The 18989-nt window shown below is 54.3% G+C and overlaps 6 protein-coding genes across 6 annotated transcripts; 2 read left to right on the top strand and 4 right to left on the bottom strand.

The window, feature by feature from the left end:
* Positions 1-193: 193 nt before the first annotated feature.
* MYCGRDRAFT_89002 (uncharacterized protein) lies at positions 194-2317 on the bottom strand (the record flags this gene model as incomplete). Its single annotated transcript, XM_003856008.1, has 3 exons — positions 194-256; positions 401-657; positions 817-2317. 3 exons carry the CDS (start codon positions 2315-2317, stop codon positions 194-196), a joined length of 1821 nt encoding a protein of 606 aa, XP_003856056.1.
* A 2272-nt stretch (positions 2318-4589) lies between these two features.
* Positions 4590-6532, top strand: MYCGRDRAFT_98291 (uncharacterized protein; the record flags this gene model as incomplete). Its single annotated transcript, XM_003857545.1, has 8 exons — positions 4590-4811; positions 4868-4923; positions 4978-5236; positions 5288-5455; positions 5570-5782; positions 5834-6014; positions 6082-6267; positions 6330-6532. The coding sequence occupies 8 exons, from the start codon at positions 4590-4592 to the stop codon at positions 6530-6532; spliced, it is 1488 nt and encodes a 495-aa protein (XP_003857593.1).
* Positions 6533-6694: 162 nt separating this feature from the next.
* Positions 6695-8855, bottom strand: MYCGRDRAFT_102170 (uncharacterized protein; the record flags this gene model as incomplete). The annotated part of the gene is made up of 4 exons (XM_003856007.1): positions 6695-7065; positions 7120-7588; positions 7648-8183; positions 8576-8855. The coding sequence occupies 4 exons, from the start codon at positions 8736-8738 to the stop codon at positions 7007-7009; spliced, it is 1227 nt and encodes a 408-aa protein (XP_003856055.1).
* An 895-nt stretch (positions 8856-9750) lies between these two features.
* On the bottom strand, positions 9751-10935 carry MYCGRDRAFT_65422 (uncharacterized protein; the record flags this gene model as incomplete). The annotated part of the gene is made up of 3 exons (XM_003856006.1): positions 9751-10055; positions 10109-10655; positions 10710-10935. 3 exons carry the CDS (start codon positions 10841-10843, stop codon positions 9840-9842), a joined length of 897 nt encoding a protein of 298 aa, XP_003856054.1.
* A 1874-nt stretch (positions 10936-12809) lies between these two features.
* On the top strand, positions 12810-13205 carry MYCGRDRAFT_102165 (uncharacterized protein; the record flags this gene model as incomplete). The annotated part of the gene is made up of 1 exon (XM_003857546.1): positions 12810-13205. A coding segment is annotated over one exon (218 nt), but the record flags the coding sequence as incomplete, so codon positions are not given.
* A 331-nt stretch (positions 13206-13536) lies between these two features.
* MYCGRDRAFT_98287 (uncharacterized protein) lies at positions 13537-18639 on the bottom strand (the record flags this gene model as incomplete). The annotated part of the gene is made up of 2 exons (XM_003856005.1): positions 13537-14540; positions 14610-18639. 2 exons carry the CDS (start codon positions 18637-18639, stop codon positions 13537-13539), a joined length of 5034 nt encoding a protein of 1677 aa, XP_003856053.1.
* Positions 18640-18989: the final 350 nt, after the last annotated feature.

Below are 18989 nucleotides of genomic sequence, written 5' to 3'. Positions count from 1 at the left end.
TCCTACACGATGAGAATTGGTCGAGAGAAATGAGTCGGAACATACAACTTTTGATTCATGGGTATCTGTCGCAAGCTTTCCTCAAAACAATCTGTCCGCTAGGCCAAGGTCCTACATGCCGCTCAATGCAAATGCTCGTTCTCAACCGAGATCAACATCGAAATCAAAATCAAACTCAAAATGCAAAGACACTCTACTGCAACGGCTGGCCCTTGCGCAAGTCCCGGATCAGCTTCTTGTGAAAAAACGGATCACACTGCTGACAATGGTATGGTTCCTCTGACACAGCATATTTCATGCAGTCAATATGTTGCCAAACGCCACAGTCGGCGGTGTCGCAAATGACCCACTCCCGACCCGGTTTGCCATTGTCGATTTTATCCCCGCACACGCAACGCACAGGGGCGCCCTCAAGATCGCCGTTGGCGACAGCCCTCTTCTCGCTCGGCTTGAAGTTCGCCTTGTCGAAGAACTCGGGCGGGAAGTCCGGAAAGCGCGCGTGGCCACTATACTGGGAGAGGAGGCGCTGGTATCGGGTGAAGGCGGAGTCTGTGGCTTCGGCTTTGGTTTTGGCCATTCTCGTGCCGTTGACGCAGCCCTCGTCACTGGCGGGATGAAGGGGGCCCTTACCGCCGGTGGTGGGGTGAGTGGCAGGGCCTACATTTTTCGGAGCAGACTTACTGCCAGCTGCGCGATTAGACGTAGTCCTGGACTTGATCTTCGTTGAGCCGCGCGTGGAATCGGAAAGAGGAGCGACTGGGTCCGGTCCAGCAGTCACCGGTGCGTTGCGCGGTGCTTTTGTGGCGGTGGTTCGACGAACTCTCGAGGGTCGCTGCGGTGCTGGCTGCGGAGTGTCGGTATCGACTTCCATCTCAGTCTCGTCGGCGTTGCTCTCGTTCGGGACAGTCGTGTTATCATCTGTAGGTGGAGCGGCAGCCTTTTTGTGTTTCTTAGCGGTTGGCTTCTCCGTGAAAGCTGTCGGCTCGACAGCTCCGACTTCTTCTTCGTCTCCCGCGTCGGCCTCATTGTCGTCTGGCGCAGATCGCTTCCTGCTCGACTGTGGCTTGACTGGAGAAACGACGGCGCGGTTCTTGACGGCGGAGACTTGGCCGCTTCCATGCTGATACCGCGCTCCAGGTTCCGGTACCAAAAGCGTCCTTCCACTGTTTTGTTGTAGAGTTGTTGTGGCAGTGTTGACCTGTTGAGACTGTGTTGAGGTGTCATTCAGTCCCGATGATGCAACCAGACTTCCATGCTGCACCTGCGCTGGATTTTCAGTGACTTCAGCGAATTGAGTGAGGATCCCATTTTGATGTTGCGCAGGTGTGTGAGTTACTTGCGCAAGAGATTGAAGGGCTGCTGGAGCTTGGACATGATTGTCGTTATCCGCTTGACTGAGTGCTGGGTAATGAGCCTGATGTGCTGTCGCTGGAATCGCCTGCACCGGAGCTTGACTGGTTGTTTGAAGATGAGGCTGAGTTCCACGTTGATATTGCGATGGCGCGTCAGCTGCTGTCAAGGTCTTCTTTCCGAGATCGGCTATGATCTGCGCGAGGACTTGGGGGCGCTCCGGAACGTTGGTTGCGGCGTTAGAAGTCTGCATGGTGTTGAGGCGTTGCGGTGCGTACAATTGCTGGCTCGAAACTTGGTGGCGGGTACCTCTAGTATGGAGGCCGGTGCCAAAGTTTGCTGTTTGCTGATCTGAGACGGCGGGATAATGAAATGCTTGCGCAGACAGTTGCGCGTGAGACAAACGCAATGTCTCGCTTGGTGTACCGCGCGGAGTGCTAGACATGTTCGAAATAGTCTCGGCGTCCGAATAATCCCGCGCAGGTCTGGTCTCAAATGATGCACGCGAAGAGGTTGCAAGTTGCTGCCGGTCGGACATCCAAATTCCTGACGATGACGCCGAATATGCGGGCGCGGGCGGCGTATCAAAAGCGCGCTCTATACCGCCGTAGCTCGCGAAGCTGTCGATCGTCTGCGTGTTTGTAGTGGTGGGAAAGGGTAAGAGAGGCTCAATTCCGCAGTCAAGCTCGCGGATGCGCACTTGGTCGCTAGAGAGCTGATCTGGCTGCCGTGCCTCAGAGCTGAACACCTCATCTGCTGCGCGAAGAATGCCGGGAAGGATCTGAGGCAGATGTCGATACTCGCGATGCTTGCCGAGAAATCCGTGACGGCGACGAATGTACTCTTGCTTGGTGTATGAGACGCGAAGGATTTGTCCACTGCCTTCGGCGCGGCTTGCTTCGAGCAAGCTGGTAGCCATTCGGTTGATGATGGGATGGCCGACCAAAGGCGCTTGAGTAATGGACATTGAATGTCGGAGACCAAAAGCTGGTGGAGTGATGCGCTGTCTCGATCAGACGGAAAGAAGCGCGGTCGTTCAGGAAGCTTCTTATGAGCAGGTCGAGGTTGGGTTCAGTGTAATATTCAGTGCCATGAGATGAAAGTGTGGAAAAAGGAAAGTTGCAAATGTTTCTCTGCCGTGCATGGAAGGATCCGCATGGATGAATCCACGTGCCATGTGTGACATAGGGACAATAGGCGCAAACGGAGAACAATAAGAGTGTGAGAAAAGACGAAACATAATCGCTCATAGGTTATCTCCATGAGAAAGCCTTTTCTTCTGGTATTGAGGAGAACACGGGCATGGCAGAAGTCTCCATTGTTGCCACATACTGACTCTCAGGACTGTGCAACAGCTTCACATGGGTGTCTCGAGATCGGAGCGCGTTGTCGTGCTCGTCCGATGCCGGCCAGCTGCAAACAAGTTCATCAGTCTCATGGCGTGTGCTCATACAGTAGTTCAATACCGTGTAGTCAAGATTGTTGCCACGACAAGGCACGTAGAATGTGCTGCTCGACCTGCGGTGAAGGCAACGCTGCGGAAACCACATGATCATTCGGGCACTTCCACGACGCGTCGAATTGTCGATGAAATGATATTCTCGCATCCGTCATCATCCTAATCATCTCGACGACGCCGAACGACGAGGAGTCTGGCTTGCTGTGGAGAGGTACGTACCCTTAGACAATGCTCTGTTGCTGCCTCATGCCGCCGGGTCTTTCGATATTGCCATGTCGCTGCTCTCGACGGTCACTGATGCACTTCCATTGGTAGATACCGTGGACGTGCATAGTCATACCGATAACCTGGATGTGATGATGGTAACGAGGGAGGTGTGACGATCGAAGCCAGAAGATGGGACCGGGAAGTGTGAAGGTGAATTGAAGCGGGGCGATCTCAGGTGACCTTCGTACTTCGTACTTCGTACCTTGGAATACTCCCGTCCGTCTTCCTTCATCCTACCTCTTTCCTCCTTCCTCCTTCCCACCTCCAGCAAGACTGACAATATATTGCACCCAGCTCGAGCGCAATGATGCATAACCACATCTGGTATCCATGTCTCCATCACCTGTTCGGAAAGTCTTGCACTCAACTCTCTCCGTGGACCAGCAACATCCGCGCTGACCGAATGTCCGGCATCTTCTGCTTCCTCTGCTTCCTCTGATTCATCTCATTCGAGCATCCTCTTTTCCCAAAATTGCCTGCTCACCGTGGCAATGCACGCCTTGGAAGTTGCCCGGACACTTCGCCCTGGAGCAGGATGAAACGCCTGACGGAGAAGACTGCACAGCCTGGCCAAGCCATGTACGCCTGGACGTCGGTCGTGAGGTCCATTCAAGCAATTCCACATTCCTGATCGCACAAATCCCGGGACGACCTGCTCCTTTGGACTGATCTCCTACCTCCTATCTTCTGCGCCTCGTTCTCAATCGCCTAATCCATGCCGTCACACTCACGCCTCTATGTAAGCGATGTCTGACATGTTCTTGGGAAATTGGGACTTCAGCATACGGCAGTGTCGCACGGCATGCGACAGCCCTCAAATGCCGACGCCGTCTCGGCTGCACAAGCAACAATTACACATCGAAGAACCGGAATACCTCGGGGCGTTTCCGACTCGTTATCTGCAGCTCGTCTACCGACAGCGTCTTCCTTTGCGTGATTCCCCGCACTTTACCCCATACCTTGTCTCCAGGTTCGCGGCATACCACTCCCCGCGAGCTTCCGGGGAACAACCAGCAGATTGGCCTGCTAGCCATGCCTGTTCGTCAAATGAGACGGCCGGAATCCCTGTCAGGTATCACGCCGAATACGCCGCCATGCGTACCCTCGTGGCAGTAGCGTGTCTCTGATGCGTTCAAGGTGAGGTGGACATCTGCCGTGCGGTCCAGATTGTCAGGCTGGTCAACACTCGTCCGTATATCTGTCCAAGGGTTCCCACGTCAGAGGTCGTGTTCTCTCGCCTCTTCTTCACGGTCGACTTGTTGTCAGCAACTGGCTCAGTCGACTTATCGTTTTAGCCTTGATTGTTCGTTGGCAGAAAAGATGGTGAGTGCGATTTTCAGACCTTGGAGCACGTTCGTTGAACTGACCTTTGACCAGGAGATGAACGCTGGCGAGAAGGCAAATGAAAGAGGCGCATGCCGTCGCCGGAGGCCGTGAGCTGACTTTGCCTGTACAGGTGCTCCATGAGCTCGAAACCGAGCTCCATGTCGACATCGTCCCGGGAACTGAAGTCATGACTGATGTCGGGTCTCATCACTTCGTCAAAGGCGGCTCTCAAGTGCTGGTACCACAGCCATCCGATGATAAGCACGATCCATTGAACTGGAGTCTGAAGTGGAAGACCATGTGTATCATCGCATCTACCATGGTGTCGTTCACCCAAGGCTTTGGCCCACTCGCGTTGGCACCCATGTTTCCGTACTACATGAAAGACTTCAACGCGAGTCTGGAGGAGGTCAATTGTTCAGTCCTGCGACGAACGAGAGCCTCTTGCTGATCTCACGCCTGCAGGTCATCGACTTCACCGGTGTGGTCATTCTCGTTCTGGGCTTCAGCAACTTTATCTGGTAAGATTTGCAAGTCGGCCTCTCATGAAACGGAAAGCTGACCGTACAACTCAGGGTACCCATCAGTACATCCTGCGGGCGAAGACCAGTGCTCATCTTCAGCCAACTCATTTGCTTCGCATCTTCGATATGGCGAGCCAAAGCAACAACATACTCCAGCTTCATGGGAGCGACCATCCTCAATGGCATCGGAGCTGGGCCTTCCGAGACGATCCAACCAGCTGTGATTGCGGACATATTCTTCCTGCATGATCGTGGGTTCTGGAACACAGTCTACTGGGTGGCCTACATGGGTAGCTTGATGGTTGGACCGGTACGATTCCGATCAGGCAACGAGAGAGGGGCGGAACTAACATTATTGCAGATCATCAGCGGATCCATGAGTCTACACATCGGCTGGCGTAGCTTCTGGTGGCTCAACACCGGTGTCGTCGGACTCTCCATCCTCATGGTCGTCTTCATGTTTCCCGAAACCAAATATCACCGCCCGCATCCCAACGAGATCATCGATTCGACCTCCTCTCAAGAGAACGTGGAAGGAGACTCCGGGAGTATACTGGAGAAGCCGGACACCACAGCGGCTAATGTCGCAAAGAACGACGCCGATGCAAAGGGACCTCATTCAGGCAATGCGCTCAGCCATCAGTTGACCGCCGATCGGGATCCGTGGCTTGGGAAAGGGTCACCCAGCTGGGGCCAGTGGGGAATCTACGCTCCAAGTCCCAACCCACTGAGAGCTGTCTTTCTCGACTTTTGGGTTCCCTGGAAGCTATTCGCCTTCCCCATCGTCGAGTTCTCCTCCTTCGTGGTGTCGTGGTCTTGCTCCTGCTTCCTGACCATCAATCTCACCCAGAGTCAAGTAAGATATTAGCAAGGACTCTACTGACGACAGGGCTAACATGGCTCCCAGAACTTCGCCGCTCCGCCCTACAACTTCAACTCTGAGAGAATCGGCTTCATGAACTTCGCCATCCTCATCGGCGCCTTCATCGGCCTGGGCACCGCCGGTCCCCTCAGCGACTGGGTCAGCGCCCGAGCAACGAGGAAGAACCGCGGCATCCGCGAGCCCGAGATGCGTCTCCCATCCATGAGTGAGTCCTACTCCCGCCCGATCTCAGACCCCGTCACAACTACTAACAACTTCTTTCTCCTCCTCAGTCCCCTACGTCGCCATCATGATCCTCGGCAACTTCGTCGTCGCCTACGGCTACGAGAACAAATGGCACTGGGCCATCATCGTCGTGATCGGCTATGCCTGCGCGGGCATCCAAGTCGCCGCCTTACCCGCCATGGCGACGACCTACGCCGTCGACTCGTACAAACCCGTATCGGGCAGCTTGATGGGTGCGTCACGACTCCACCTCCCACCTTTTTTAACACACTTACTGACTATCACGCGTGCACAGTCTCAATCACGGTCAACAAAAACCTGTGGGGCTACGGTTTCTCCAAGTTCCTCACGCCGTGGATCGTCAAGTCCGGATACGTGCCGCCCATCATGACGAACATGAGCTTGACGACTTTGTGGTGCTTGTTCGGCGTCGCGTTTTACTTCTTCGGGAAGCACTGTCGGAGGTGGTCGAAGCACAGCAGCGTTCATCGGTTGTAGATAAGGAGGGTTGTTGATACAGCGCGAGCTGTGAAGATTGCTTGCGGGAGAGAACTTCATTCTCCGTGTGGAGACGAACAACGCCACCATTATTGTTCATCGACTTCAGGGCTATTCAGACTCGGAGGAATCGTGATCGGAACAGAGTCTTTACATTACTTTAGACACCACATCGTTCATACTACAATACTTTTAGGTCTTGGTCATAACCGCTCGCTTGCTCGCTCAAATTCATGACCCAACGCTGAAAAAAGTAGGTAATGGTACAGCTTTGTTTCCTTTGCAAATGCACACGCGCTTCCGGAAAACAACACCAGTCGTCAGATCAAGTGTCTGCGGTCTGTTTCTGTCCGACTGTCATCATGGTTTTCCCCCTCTCTGACCATATAGACAATCGAATATCCACTTCAGGAAGTAGGGCTTAGGATGTGCGCAGTGCACAGGTTGTCGCAATCGTTCCGAACACAGGACAATCTATGCAAGAAGAGGCTCGGACTCGGTCTCAGGCTTGATCGGCTCGAACTCGGTCTCAGGCTTGATCGGCTCGGACTCGGTCTCAGGCTTGATCGGCTCGAACTCGGTCTCAGGCTTGATCGGCTCGAACTCGGCCTCAGGCTTGATCGGCTCGACGTGAGTAGAGTCAAGAATCGCCGGCTCGTCTTTGGGCGCCGAAGGGAAGTCGGTGTTGTTGACTGCCTTCTCCGGGGTCGCCGCGGCCGGTGTGACCTTCTCAGCGGTCTGAGGGGAGACGATGTTCTTCTCAACCGCAGCCTTCTTGGTTTGCCCAATCATCTCTTGTGCTTGGGCACTGTACTGGCTGATTGCGCTCTTGCTGGCCTCCAAGGCGCTGTTGGTCTGCTTGGCAGCGATGTCGCGAACCTGGTTGGCTTGCTCGGAGACGATGTTCTGGGCATTGCTGAGGTGTTCGTCGATGAACTCCTTGTTGCTGATGTAGGCGAGAGGAGCGAAGTAGACGACAGTGGTGAAGAACAAGAACAATCCCCACTTGGGCATGACCTTGACGAGGAAGTAGGTCAGGAAAGCGGAGAGGAAGGCCTGGAACAGCGTGTCAGTGGAATTCGATCCAAGTCGAGGAGGGTACACTGTCAACTTACACCAATGGTAGCATAGATGTTCTCGGCGAAGATGACGCGCTGGAACTCAATGACGAAGAAGTTGATGAGCTCCTCAGCATCGGCGAGAACGCTCTCCAAGGTCTCGTGTGGGATGGTGTAGTATTTTCTCGGCCTCATCTTGCTGGAGAGTCCCTCGCCCAAAGCAGCTCTGCCAGCGAGCTCTGCCGCTGCGGTGATACCCAGAACAGTGTAGAGCGCCTTCATGGCATATCGGGTGAGAGGAATGTAGCGGGCTGCGAAGACGAAGAAGACGATGCTCGCGTAGCTGATGGCGGTGGCTCGCGGGTTCTCCCACGAGAGGAGGTTGTAGAAGAACGAGTGATAGTGGGTGAGTTCCTGGCCGTTGGCGGTCTGCGTCTGAGGAGTCTGGCGGGAAGCGGCGAGGTTGCTGAACTCGTTCTTGGTAGCATCGGCCTCGACACGAGCCTTGTCGGCGAGAGGACCGTTGGCGACGGACTGGACCGTCTCCGAGTTCTTGATGTTCGCCATTGTCTGCTGCACGGTCTGCGAGGCGTCTGCGAGGACTTTGTTAGGATCGGGGAAGGAGGAGCTGCCCGACATGGTGGCGGTGCTGGAGGTGGTTGTTGGATAATGCTAAGGTTTGGTGTGTCAGCCGATGTTGCGGGTGAAATTGATGGTGAAGTGAAAGTCGATGTCAAGGATGTTGTGGTGTGGAAGTTGGACGATGTCGAGGTGAATAATGAAGCAGCACTGCCATGATATATCTACTGCTTGCGCGGAAAGAGCAGCAACGTGGACACTGCGCGTGAACAGCTTGCTACTTCCGCACGGCTTGCGTATGCACGAAGCGGGTAGGACTCAGGCAGGCAGTCGAGCTCCATCACTTGGGAAGTGACGGTGGGGGTATGTGTGTTTTGTAGGTGCCTGGCGGATGTTCTTACCTTACTGCTCAAGATGTTGTTGGCCTGCTGCTTCGTCTGCTCGGTGGTGGAGGGCGAAGTCGCGGAGGTCGTGGAGGAGGCACCGTTGGAGGACGAGTATGGGTTCAGATCCGGGTACTGCTGCTGCGCGGGCGAAGTGTTCTGGGGAGTGGTGGTAGTGTCGGCCATTGTGCTGACGAGATAAGGAGAGCTTGGGACAGGTCGGAGCTTGGCTGGGATTTTCCTGCTTGCTGAGGTGCGATCGAAGCAGGGATCACGACAAACGATGAAATGGTCGGAATTGAGGAGTGGTGGTCTGGTTTGTGAGGAGGATGATGTGGTGAGGACGGGAGGGAGAAGCAAGAAGTTGATTTTGTTTGCGGAAGTTTTCTTGGATGATTGAGGGACAACAATTTCTGGTCGGCGGACAAAGGCGCGCGTAACTTTGCCCTGGAACCTTGAATTTGGCGGCAGCGTTGGCATCTTTGCGTCATTTGCTATCATCATCCCCCAAGAATCATCATCCACAACAATGCCGTGTCTACCTTGCCTAGGGTAGTCGGCCGGGATCACTGTATCACTCTCGTATAAGCGCATGCTGGACTTCGATCTCTTTCTCTGAATCAGGAAAGTGATCACACTACCACGCTCAGTTGCTCGCACGTGTTCGCGCTTTTTGGGTTGGGACACGCCAAGTTGCATGTGATAGCCACGGTCCACGCTACATGGTCAAAGCTCCGTCGCGCTCCGATTCGAGGACCTTGCTCCGCGGCCCCCACGGACCCACGGTTCACGATGGGATGTTCAGGTTGTTGTGACGCTCGATCTCGCTGGCACGGCCACGCTGTCTGACTCCTCACCGCCGCGCCCGACTTCATGCCTTGCGCATCTTCTGCGTGCACTTTTAATTGCTATTTTCAACGCCTGCTGCGTATCCACTGAGCACTTGCGCCACTTCCTCGATCCTGGCTTCGTCCCAGCCCCGCAGATGCATTCGCGACTCGTTGAGACTGGGAAGAGCTTGTCAACATGCACCTTGCGCACTGTTCGGAGACTGGCCGGATTTTTGTCGGAAGGACCGAGAGCAGATGTATGGGACTGAAAATATGTCCGAGTTCATGCGGAGTGCTGTGAACGACATGGCAAGGCAAGAGATGGATCTGTGGCCAGACGCAGTCAAAACCAAAAAATAAGCCAGTAGCTGAGGATCAATGCAAAACTCGTAATGTCATACATACAACTGCAGTCTGGTTCTGGACACTTGCAATACCTAGCATCTCAGCCTCCCGTCTACTGCAAGTAGTCTCCGTTGGTCTCCTTGTGAATCACATCGAACATCGGCTTGGCGCTGAACCAGCCTGCACGTCCGGTGCCGACAGACTTGTAAGTGTACGCCGCCTCCTCCTCACCGACAACGATGGGCTTCTCGCCTCGCGACGCGGCAGCCGCCTCAGCCATGAGTTGCGACTGGCAGCACTTCTCAAGGGACACGAACCAGAAGATTGTCTGCCGAGATGTGTTAGCATGCACTCACTGCATATCACTTTTGGAGTACTCACCTCCTCAATGGTTTGGCCGACAGTAAGCAGACCGTGGTTTTGCAGCAACGCAGCCTTCTTGTTGCCCAAACAGGCAGCAATGTCCTTGCCTTCCTTCTCAGCAAGCACGATACCATTGAAGCTGTCATAAACCACATGGTCATTGTGGAACGCACACGCATCCTGGGTGAGCGTATCGATCTTGCGTCCCAACGAGCACCATGTCCGGCCATACATCGAATGGCTGTGCGCTGCGCAGTTGACATCCGGACGAGCGGCGTGGACAGCAGCGTGGATCATGTACGCGGCGGTGTTGAGCAGACGGCATTCGCCGCCATCGATGACCTTGCCTGCGTGGTTGACGAGGATCAGATCGGACTTGTTGATGAGCGAAAAGGCCACGCCGAAAGGGTTCACCCAGAAGCAGTCCGGGTCGACGGGGTCGCGGAGAGTGATGTGGCCGGCCACACCCTCGTCGAAGCCGTACTTGCCGAAGATGCGGAAGGCGGCTGCGAGGCGGCCCTTGAGGTAGTCGCGCTCCTTGTATTTGTCGTCGAACTTTGGTGGTCTGGTGGGATTGTGAGCGGTCGTTTTGGGGGAGGCTTGCGTGAGAAGTTCTTACCTTGGGAAATCCACCATCTTGCCCTTGGCGAACTCCTTCTTGACACCGGGTTCCAGAGGTGCCGTGCCATCGTTGACGGGAACAGTCTGGCCGTTGGAGGCCTCGCCCTTGATCTCTTCTGCGTGTGGAGCCATGATGTTGTGACTGTAGAGGTTGTTGCCGGTGCAGGGATGTTGTTTGCTTTGGAGGAGGCGAGGATAAAGTAAAAGGCAGAATTTCTGCGAACAACGGACGTAAGGTATGAAAGGGCGTAAGATCGGTGGCGAGCGATTTACCGACACCGACTGGCCTATCTCTCCACGTCGATTATTCACGGTGCCCCGCATTCATCGTTGGTGGGGTCGGTTCTCCAGCTCGGAGAAGGCAATGCATGACTAAGCGAGATCTGCCGCCCCCCCGCCGTTCAGGTTCCAACTGTCGAGCTTCACTCCAACTTGAATCATCACTACTACCTTGGCACAATACGCCTTCTGTTAATCTGCAACTGAAAGCTTCCGGCTGAGACTTGACCGAATAGCCAGTCAGTCACCATGCCGCTCAAGTATTACGACAAAATGCAGCCACATCGCCGCTGAGAAGACTTCATGCTTGACGCCCCTGTCTTGCAGTCTCCGGAAATCCAATCGGAGGATACTCACGGACATCAGGGAACCCCAGAATCTCGACTGCAGCGCACCTGCGGTTACAGGCGTACTCATCCACTTTTCGAACGCGGTGTCCACTGTCCGCATGCGTGTTCAGATTATCTTTGTTGGCTTCCATCCACTGCTCATCGTTGAGTTTGGTAGGCGAAATCGGGCCTTCGTCTCCCTGGAGGCCTGGGCGTACCTTCCAGATTTTGGTCCAGATCTCGGTGCGCGGGTCGTACCTTCTGGATAGAGCTTCGTCCTTTGGCGTGCTCTCCTCGGGCGCATCATGTTCGCTCGACTCTATCTGGAGTTGATGCTGTGGAGCCTTGTAAGCCTGCGACCACAACTCCCCCGGAAAGAGCGCGAAGCATTCGTTGCAATTTCCACAATTTTGACACCCTCGATCGACCCATCTTCCCAAAATGGGATCGAACTCTTGGTTTTCGGGAGGTGAGACGTCTGGCCGCATGTCGAATCGATCGGGACCCACATGAAATTGGAGGTCCTGGTGTAGGGGCTTGTTGACATTCGTTCGTGTGCGGATGTCCACTCCTCGCTCGATCCCTGATTTTATCGATTTCTGCAGCCAGAGCCTCGATGACGATCTGAGATCATCCAACATTCCATCCCACGGCTCAATGAAGATGGCCTTGAGGGCAGGATAGACGTATTGTGGCCCGAACTCGGCCTCGTAATCTGGCGAGAATCCCCACTGCCCAACTTCCCCTGGCGGCTGTTCATCCTCTTGCGGCTCGTGATTCTCATCGGACATCGATAAGTTCCCAGCCTCGTCGCATTCTTTGCTATACTTGATTTCACATGCCCACTGGTCCCTTGTCCTAGCGTTTATGGTGGCGACCAGAGCATCATCGAACCAGTCCATCATCTCTTCCATGCTGGTATCTGGATCTTGGTTCAGCAACTTGCCAAGCTCTCGGAAGCTGCCAGTCAACACCAGGACCTCGAGCGATTCAGGCAGAAGCCCTTCATGGCCATGCCAGCCTGCAAAAAAATACTCCGTGAAGCGCTCGCGAATGACTTTCTCTCCTTTGAGGTGTCTTTCGTCGAGCTCCTGTGCAATATCGCTTGCCACCACAGTGACCACACGCCACTCGTTACTAGCCGAGCCGAAAGCTCCTTCTGGAGCATAGAAGCCGCGGCCGCTCACGTCGATTGTGCTTTGCGGCAGGCTGTAGAACATCAGGCTCTGTAGATTCGGTACAGTCTCCTGGGCCTCACGAATGAAATCTTCGACATCTTCGGGTTCTTCGCCATGGAAAGCGAGACTGGTGAGCTATTGCTCAAACGTCAGCTATTTTGCCACCTTACGCATTCACTGTGGACTCACCTCATTCTTGCAGGAAAGACCAAGCGACACTATTTGCTCCTCGCACGAAGATATCTTCAGAGGCATCCGATGGAGCGGACAGTCGAACGGGTTTCCAATCTGCCCATTGCGATCTAGCGCACCAGATGCTGCCGTCACGTCAAATTAGTGTGCTTTGCTATATGGCCAATGTATTCGAATACACGTACAGCAAAGTGCGTAGATGGTACGCAAAGAATGGGTCTGCAACAGCCCTGCGAAGAGTCCGCGGAATCGTCAATGGTTGCACATCCGAGCATGGCGCCTGTGAGTACGCTGTACGGTGTCGTTTGAATAAGTCCTTGAGCGCACCGGCAACGTAGTGACAGGTACACGCGAGGTTGAGATGGGAGAAAGGGTCGGTGAAGTCCCCGATTCGCGCTATCTGTCGTCGTAAAGGTCAGCGAGTGTTGTTGGAAGGAAGGTGTTGCTCCTGACTTACAAGCTCCACCGGTAGGGAGCGCAGCGAGATCATAACGAAGTGTTGTACATTTTGTCCTGATAGAAGTTGCGATAAGATATCCGAGGAGATGCTTGCCAAGGTTGATTCGTGTCTTTGACAACAAGCCAAGGGATCAACACGCGACTCTCCCTGTGTCTTGGAATGTGCCACTCGGAACAATGACATGGGCCTGGCCCGAGAACATAGCATATGAAAAGGAAGCATGCATTTACAGATGCATCGCAGATTCTACCCTGCTATCGAAACCACCATAGACGAGATACGAAACAATTTGAAGGGTTGGCTCTGAAAAAACCGATCCAACCCGTCCTGGAAAGCCATCGAATTCACCTGCGACGAGAGCTCTCCACGGCCTTCGGTAATCGTAGCTCAGTCGCTCTCATCGTCGTCGAAATCCGCCGTCTCATCTTCCTCCTCATCGTCATCATCGTCGTCAACCACATACTTGGACTTCGGCGCCGCCGCAGCACGTCTCGAGGGGCGAGCAGTGGGCTTGACAGGAGTGTCATCGTCGTCATCACTCAGAATGTCGTTGGCGAGTTGATCGACATCCTCGTCCTCATCAGACTCGGGCAGCTTCTTCTTTGGCTTCGAAGCACCGGCCTTGGCCTGAACGCCGCTAGCCATGGCCTTCTTCGCAGCATACGCTTTCGCAGCTGGAGAGAGTGGCTTGGATTCAGGAGCAGCGAGCGCGGCGGCAGGAGCTTTCTTAGGCTTGAGAGCAGTCTCCTTGGTCTTCGGAGCCGCCTTAGGCTTCGGAACAGCCTTGGAGATAGGGGCTGGCTTCGAGACCGGATTTGGCACATCAATGTCCATGGTGTCCTCGTCTTCGGACAGCATGGTGCGGTTGGTGGCCTTTTGCGGTGAGTTCTGCGCCAAGCCAGCCCAGTCAGTCTCGTCTTCGGAGATGCTATCGCCGCCCAAGTCCTTTCTGCTAGACCTCTTCTTGAGCCCATGGCTGCTAGTCGGACGTGACGTCGAAGCAGGGTGGAAGAGACGAGTCGGTCCGTCGTTACTGCCGCTACCGACGCCCTTGACCATTGCAGAAACGTCGTCTAGAATGTCATTGCCGCCTAGGGATGAATCGTCGTCGTCGTCGTCGGAGGCGATGGTGTAGGTCTTCTTCTTCTGGGCAGCAGCTCGACCAGCGCGCGCAGGCGGTCTCGTGGCTGCTTCCTTCGCGACCGCGGAGAAGACATCGTCGTCTTCATCCGCATCGTCATCGAGCTCGACAACTCGCTGAGTCTGCCGGCCGCGCTTCTTGGTCGGCACTGGCTCAGAGTCCATGTCGACATCGCTGTCTTCATTCTTAACGACCTTCTTGGCGACCGAAGGCTTCTTCGCTGGAACCGCCTTTTCTTTCACCACAGGTGCTGGCTTGAAGGAGTCCAATGTCAATTGCTTATCAGCTGGAGGCGGCACAACTGGCTTCTGCTCGACACCGTTGACGATCGGGTACACTCCGGCCGGCTTGTACTCGAGCTTCCCCATCCCGAGCAGGCCCTCGACGGCCTTGGATTTGGCCTTGGGAGCGGTCTTCGCCTTCTTGGGACCGAAGTCATCATCCGAGAAGTTGTCGCTGTCATCAGCCTTGCGCTTCTTCCCAGCCTTCCCTCCAACGCCAAGCTTGGCGGAGCGACGGCGAGTCTTGGACTTGACCTTCTTGTCGCGCGCGACCTCTTCTTCAAGCTGCGTGTGCCACTCAGCAAGAAGCTCATCGAGATCAGTCTTCCACAAATCCTGCGCCGACTTGCTGGTCAGGACTGTGATCTCATCCTCCTTGTCACCAATCTGGCGCATGAGCTTCTCAACGCGCTCTTGCGTAAGCGACCAGATGGCCATTCCGAGCAAGTAGTCGTAGTCGCTCGCACCCGCAGCAGTGTCTTCATCATCGTCTGCCTCGTGATTCTCCTGCACAACAGCTTCGAATTCGCCTTCCTTCCGCGCATCGGTGACTTTGGGAAAGCGCGTGAAGTTCAGCTTCTGAAGTTCGGTAACAAGGACCGACTTCTTCTTCTTGCTGACAACGAGCTTGCCATCGATGATCATCTTGATGAAGCGCGCCTGATTCGTCAGCTTCTCTAGTTCGCGCTGCATCTCAGAGAGCATGTAGGCCTTGCGCTTGTGGTACATTCGAAGGCGGACGTGATAGAACTCTTCCATGATGTCCAGTGGAGTGGCGTACTTGTGGATACGACCTTGCGGGTCGAATGCCACCAGATTGGAAGTTGCCATCGTTCTTGAGAGCTTGAACAGCTCTTCAAGCTTCTCCTCGTTCTCCTGCATCTTCTTCTCCTCCATCTTGATGATGAAGTGCACATCTTCCGGAGTGTTGTACTCGGTATAGTCCTTGATGAACGATGGAGTTTTCTCTGCTTTCAGGATCTCTTCCAGCTTGTCTTTGAAGTCCTGAGTCCAGTAACGCACTGGAAGCTCGGTGATTTCAACCTCATTCGGTCCGCTCTTGCGAATCTTTCCACCGAACTTGTAGCGTTCGTCGGCGAGTTGCTCTGTCACACCGGTCCAACCGCGGAACCAAGGCATCATGGGAACCATTGACTCTTTTGAATCGCCGTCCATGCGCCGCTTAAGATTCGCAATGACCTCCTCCGGCCGGTAATTGGGAATGGACGTGCTCCAGCCCGTACCAATACCATCAGCGCCGTTGATGAGGATCATGGGAACGATCGGGATGTACATCTCTGGCTCGATCGTCTTTCCGTCATCAGTATTGTAGGTCAACAACGCCTCGTCGGTCTGATGGAAGAGCCTCCTAGCGAAGGGAGACAGTCTCGTGTAGATGTAACGTGCGCTGGCAGCGTCGCTTCCACCCTGCAATCGAGAACCGAAATTGCCGCTGGGTTCGAGAATGTTGATGTTGTTTGAACCCACAAAAGTCTGAGCCAGACCAACGATAGTCTGCTGCAGTGACGTTTCTCCGTACGAGTATGCTGTCAACCCTGAGACCGAGCCGGCAAGCTCCACCACCTTGACGTCTTTCTTCAGGTTCCGCCGGAAACAAGTGTACATCACCTTGCGCTGACCTGGCTTGAGACCATCGACGACAGAGGGAATGGATCGCATGTTGTCGGCCATCGAGAAAAGGATGAGCTCTTTGTTGATGAAGTCGTCATAAGTGATGTCCTCAGTCGAAGACATGTCGAGATAGGTGCCGGGTACGAAGTTGCCTAGCCAGGTCTTGCGCGCGTCGGCTTTCTTCTTGGAGAACGCAAGATCAATAAGCTCCGGCTCACCTTCTTGCATGGTGTGGAAGGTCTTGAGATGCTTGTCAAGATCGGAGAAGTAAATCTGAGCGTCACGGGTGTCGGAAGTACCCAGTCCCTTGAAGTATTTGTGGTCCCATCCTTTCTGGTTGCCAGGTTCTTGTCTCCATGCTTCATACTCAGGCATGGTGAAGAAGTCGCGCTTCGCTTTGGGGTTCTTTGGATCGCCCTTCCAGACCTTGACGATGGGTGTGATGAACTCGAGTAGGAATTCGGGAATCTTGAGCAGCGAAGGAAACTGCACCTGCAAGAAGTTGATGAGAAGGCCTTTGATGTGAGAGCCGTCGTGATCCTGATCGGTCATGATCATCAAATGCCCATATCGCAAGCTCTTTGCATCAGTGTACTCCTTCTTGTGCTGGAGCCCCAAGAACTTCTTGATGTTCTGAATCTCAGCGTTCTTCGAAATCTGATCAACAGATGCATCGCGAACGTTCAAGATCTTTCCTCGCAACGGGAAGACACCGAAGTGGTCGGGATTGACCACAGCACGTCCAGCCAGGGCAAGCAGGGCAGCAGAATCACCTTCAGTCAAGATCAGAGTACACCTGTGTCCGTCCTTGGTGCCAGCCTTGTTCGCATCTGTCAACTTGGAGTTGTTCATGCGCGTACGTCGATTTCCATCGGACTTTGACAACAGCTTGTCGGCCTTCTGCTGTGCGAAGTGAATGATGTTGCTGACGGCCTCGGTTTTGAGGATATCCTTCAAGAATTTCTCGCTGACCTGAGGCTTGCTTCCGAATGAGCTGACTTTGGTAGTGAGTTGCTCCTTCGTCTGAGACGTAAAGGCTGGGTTGACGATCTGGCTGTTGACGAAGAGGAAAATGTGGTTCTTGATCTGGGCCTTCTTCAACTTCACACCACCTTGATTGTTCTTCTTCTTGTTGACGTGTTCCTCCAGCTTATCACAAATCTGGTCGGCGATGTAGTTGACATGAGAGCCTCCATGCGTAGTGGCGATCGAGTTCACGAACGAGACCTGCTGAAAAGAGCCATCGGAAACTGCAAAACCAATCTCCCAGCGCTCATGAGGTGAATCTGTGAGAATAACCTGCTCGGGAGCATCGCCGTTGTTTGCGGCATTCTCTGTCTTGATGGCTTTGGTGTACATCTCCATATACTGCTTGAATTTGCTGATTTTGATGCGTGTATCGTTCAGGTAGACCTTGAGACCCTTCACGGTTCCAGCCATATCGTAGACTCGGCGCTTCACGAGTGCCTCAAAGTCGTCGTCCATTTGATCCATCCCGAATTTGCGAAAGTCGGGCTTGAACGTGATCTGCGTGTAGTCATCGCCGGACTTGACCTTGCCGATGTTCGCCTTGCCCATGACGCTCATGTTGTTCTTCCAAACCTGTCGGTAGCGCTGCTTCGTCTTCATGTCTACAGTGTCCAGCTCGAATTCGGTGCTGTAGATGTTCGCAAGCTTCGCACCGTAGCCGTTGCGACCTCCAGTAGTCTTTGCCTGATCGTCATCGTAGTTCGAGCCTGTCAGGAGGTGACCAAAAATCATCTCTGGGATGTATATGCCCTCTTTTGCGTGCATCTCGATCGGAATTCCGCGGCCGTTGTTCCTGACGGAGATGCATCCCTGCTCCCGATTGACCCAAACGCGCATTTCCGTCATGTTCTTGTCGCGCTGTTTGTTGTCTGCAGCATTGACCAGGATTTCATCAAAGATCTTGTAAAGGCCTGGCACGAAACTGACCTTGCGGTTCTCCATGACTTCTGTCTCCGAGTTGAAAACCCACATTTGCTCGGTCGTTCGTTCCACAGAGCCAATATAGGTATCCGGACGCTTTAGAATGTGCTCGAGTTGAGTGAGTCTCTGATATTGGTCGCTCGCACCGCCCTTTTTCGCCGGCGCTTTAGGACTCTTCGACACGTCCATCCCGAAGCTCTCATTCGCGTTCTCCTCCAGAGGCTTGCCACCAGTCTTCTTTGCGGCGGGTGCCTTCTTCTGTTTCTTGGAGGAAGGAGGGGTGTTCGAAAGGAGCGAGTCGTCGTTGAGGGAGTCCATATCGACGTCTGAGTTCTCTTCATCCGAGTCGGGCTTTGCGCGCTTCTTCGGTTTCGGTGCAGCTTTCGGTGCCGCTTTTGTGGTCTTCGTGAGAGTCGTTTGTTTGGTGGCTTTCGGTTTAGGCGCAGCTGGCTTCTTCGCAGCGGGTGCTTTGGCCTTCTGTAGCATCGATTAGCACCAGATCTGGCCTCTGACGATGCGCTGTACTTACAGGCTTCACCTCAGGCTCAAAATCACTCGAGGCATCCATCGAGTCGTCCATGCTGCGCGCAGTAAGCGCAGATGCGCTGCTGTGTGGTTAGTGTGTTCAGCACGCAGCGTGCGATTGCATTAGTCGAACCCGCGACAGTATGAAGTCCGTAGCGAATGCGGTCGGTAGTAAGTGGTGCGGCGTAAGTGAGTTGAAGCCTGGAAGAGAAGGTCGAGGGTTGCTGTTTTGATGTTTACGCGGAAAGTCGCTAGCGCGCTCGAAGCGTGTCGGATCACTTGAACCCTGCAGGAACGAGTGTGGCCTCAGG

Source organism: Zymoseptoria tritici, chromosome 1 (genome assembly GCF_000219625.1).
Source record: "Zymoseptoria tritici IPO323 chromosome 1, whole genome shotgun sequence".
Lineage (NCBI taxonomy): Eukaryota > Fungi > Ascomycota > Dothideomycetes > Mycosphaerellales > Mycosphaerellaceae > Zymoseptoria > Zymoseptoria tritici.
Note: the sequence above shows the minus strand (reverse complement) of the source record. Positions and strands in the feature narration are given on the sequence as shown.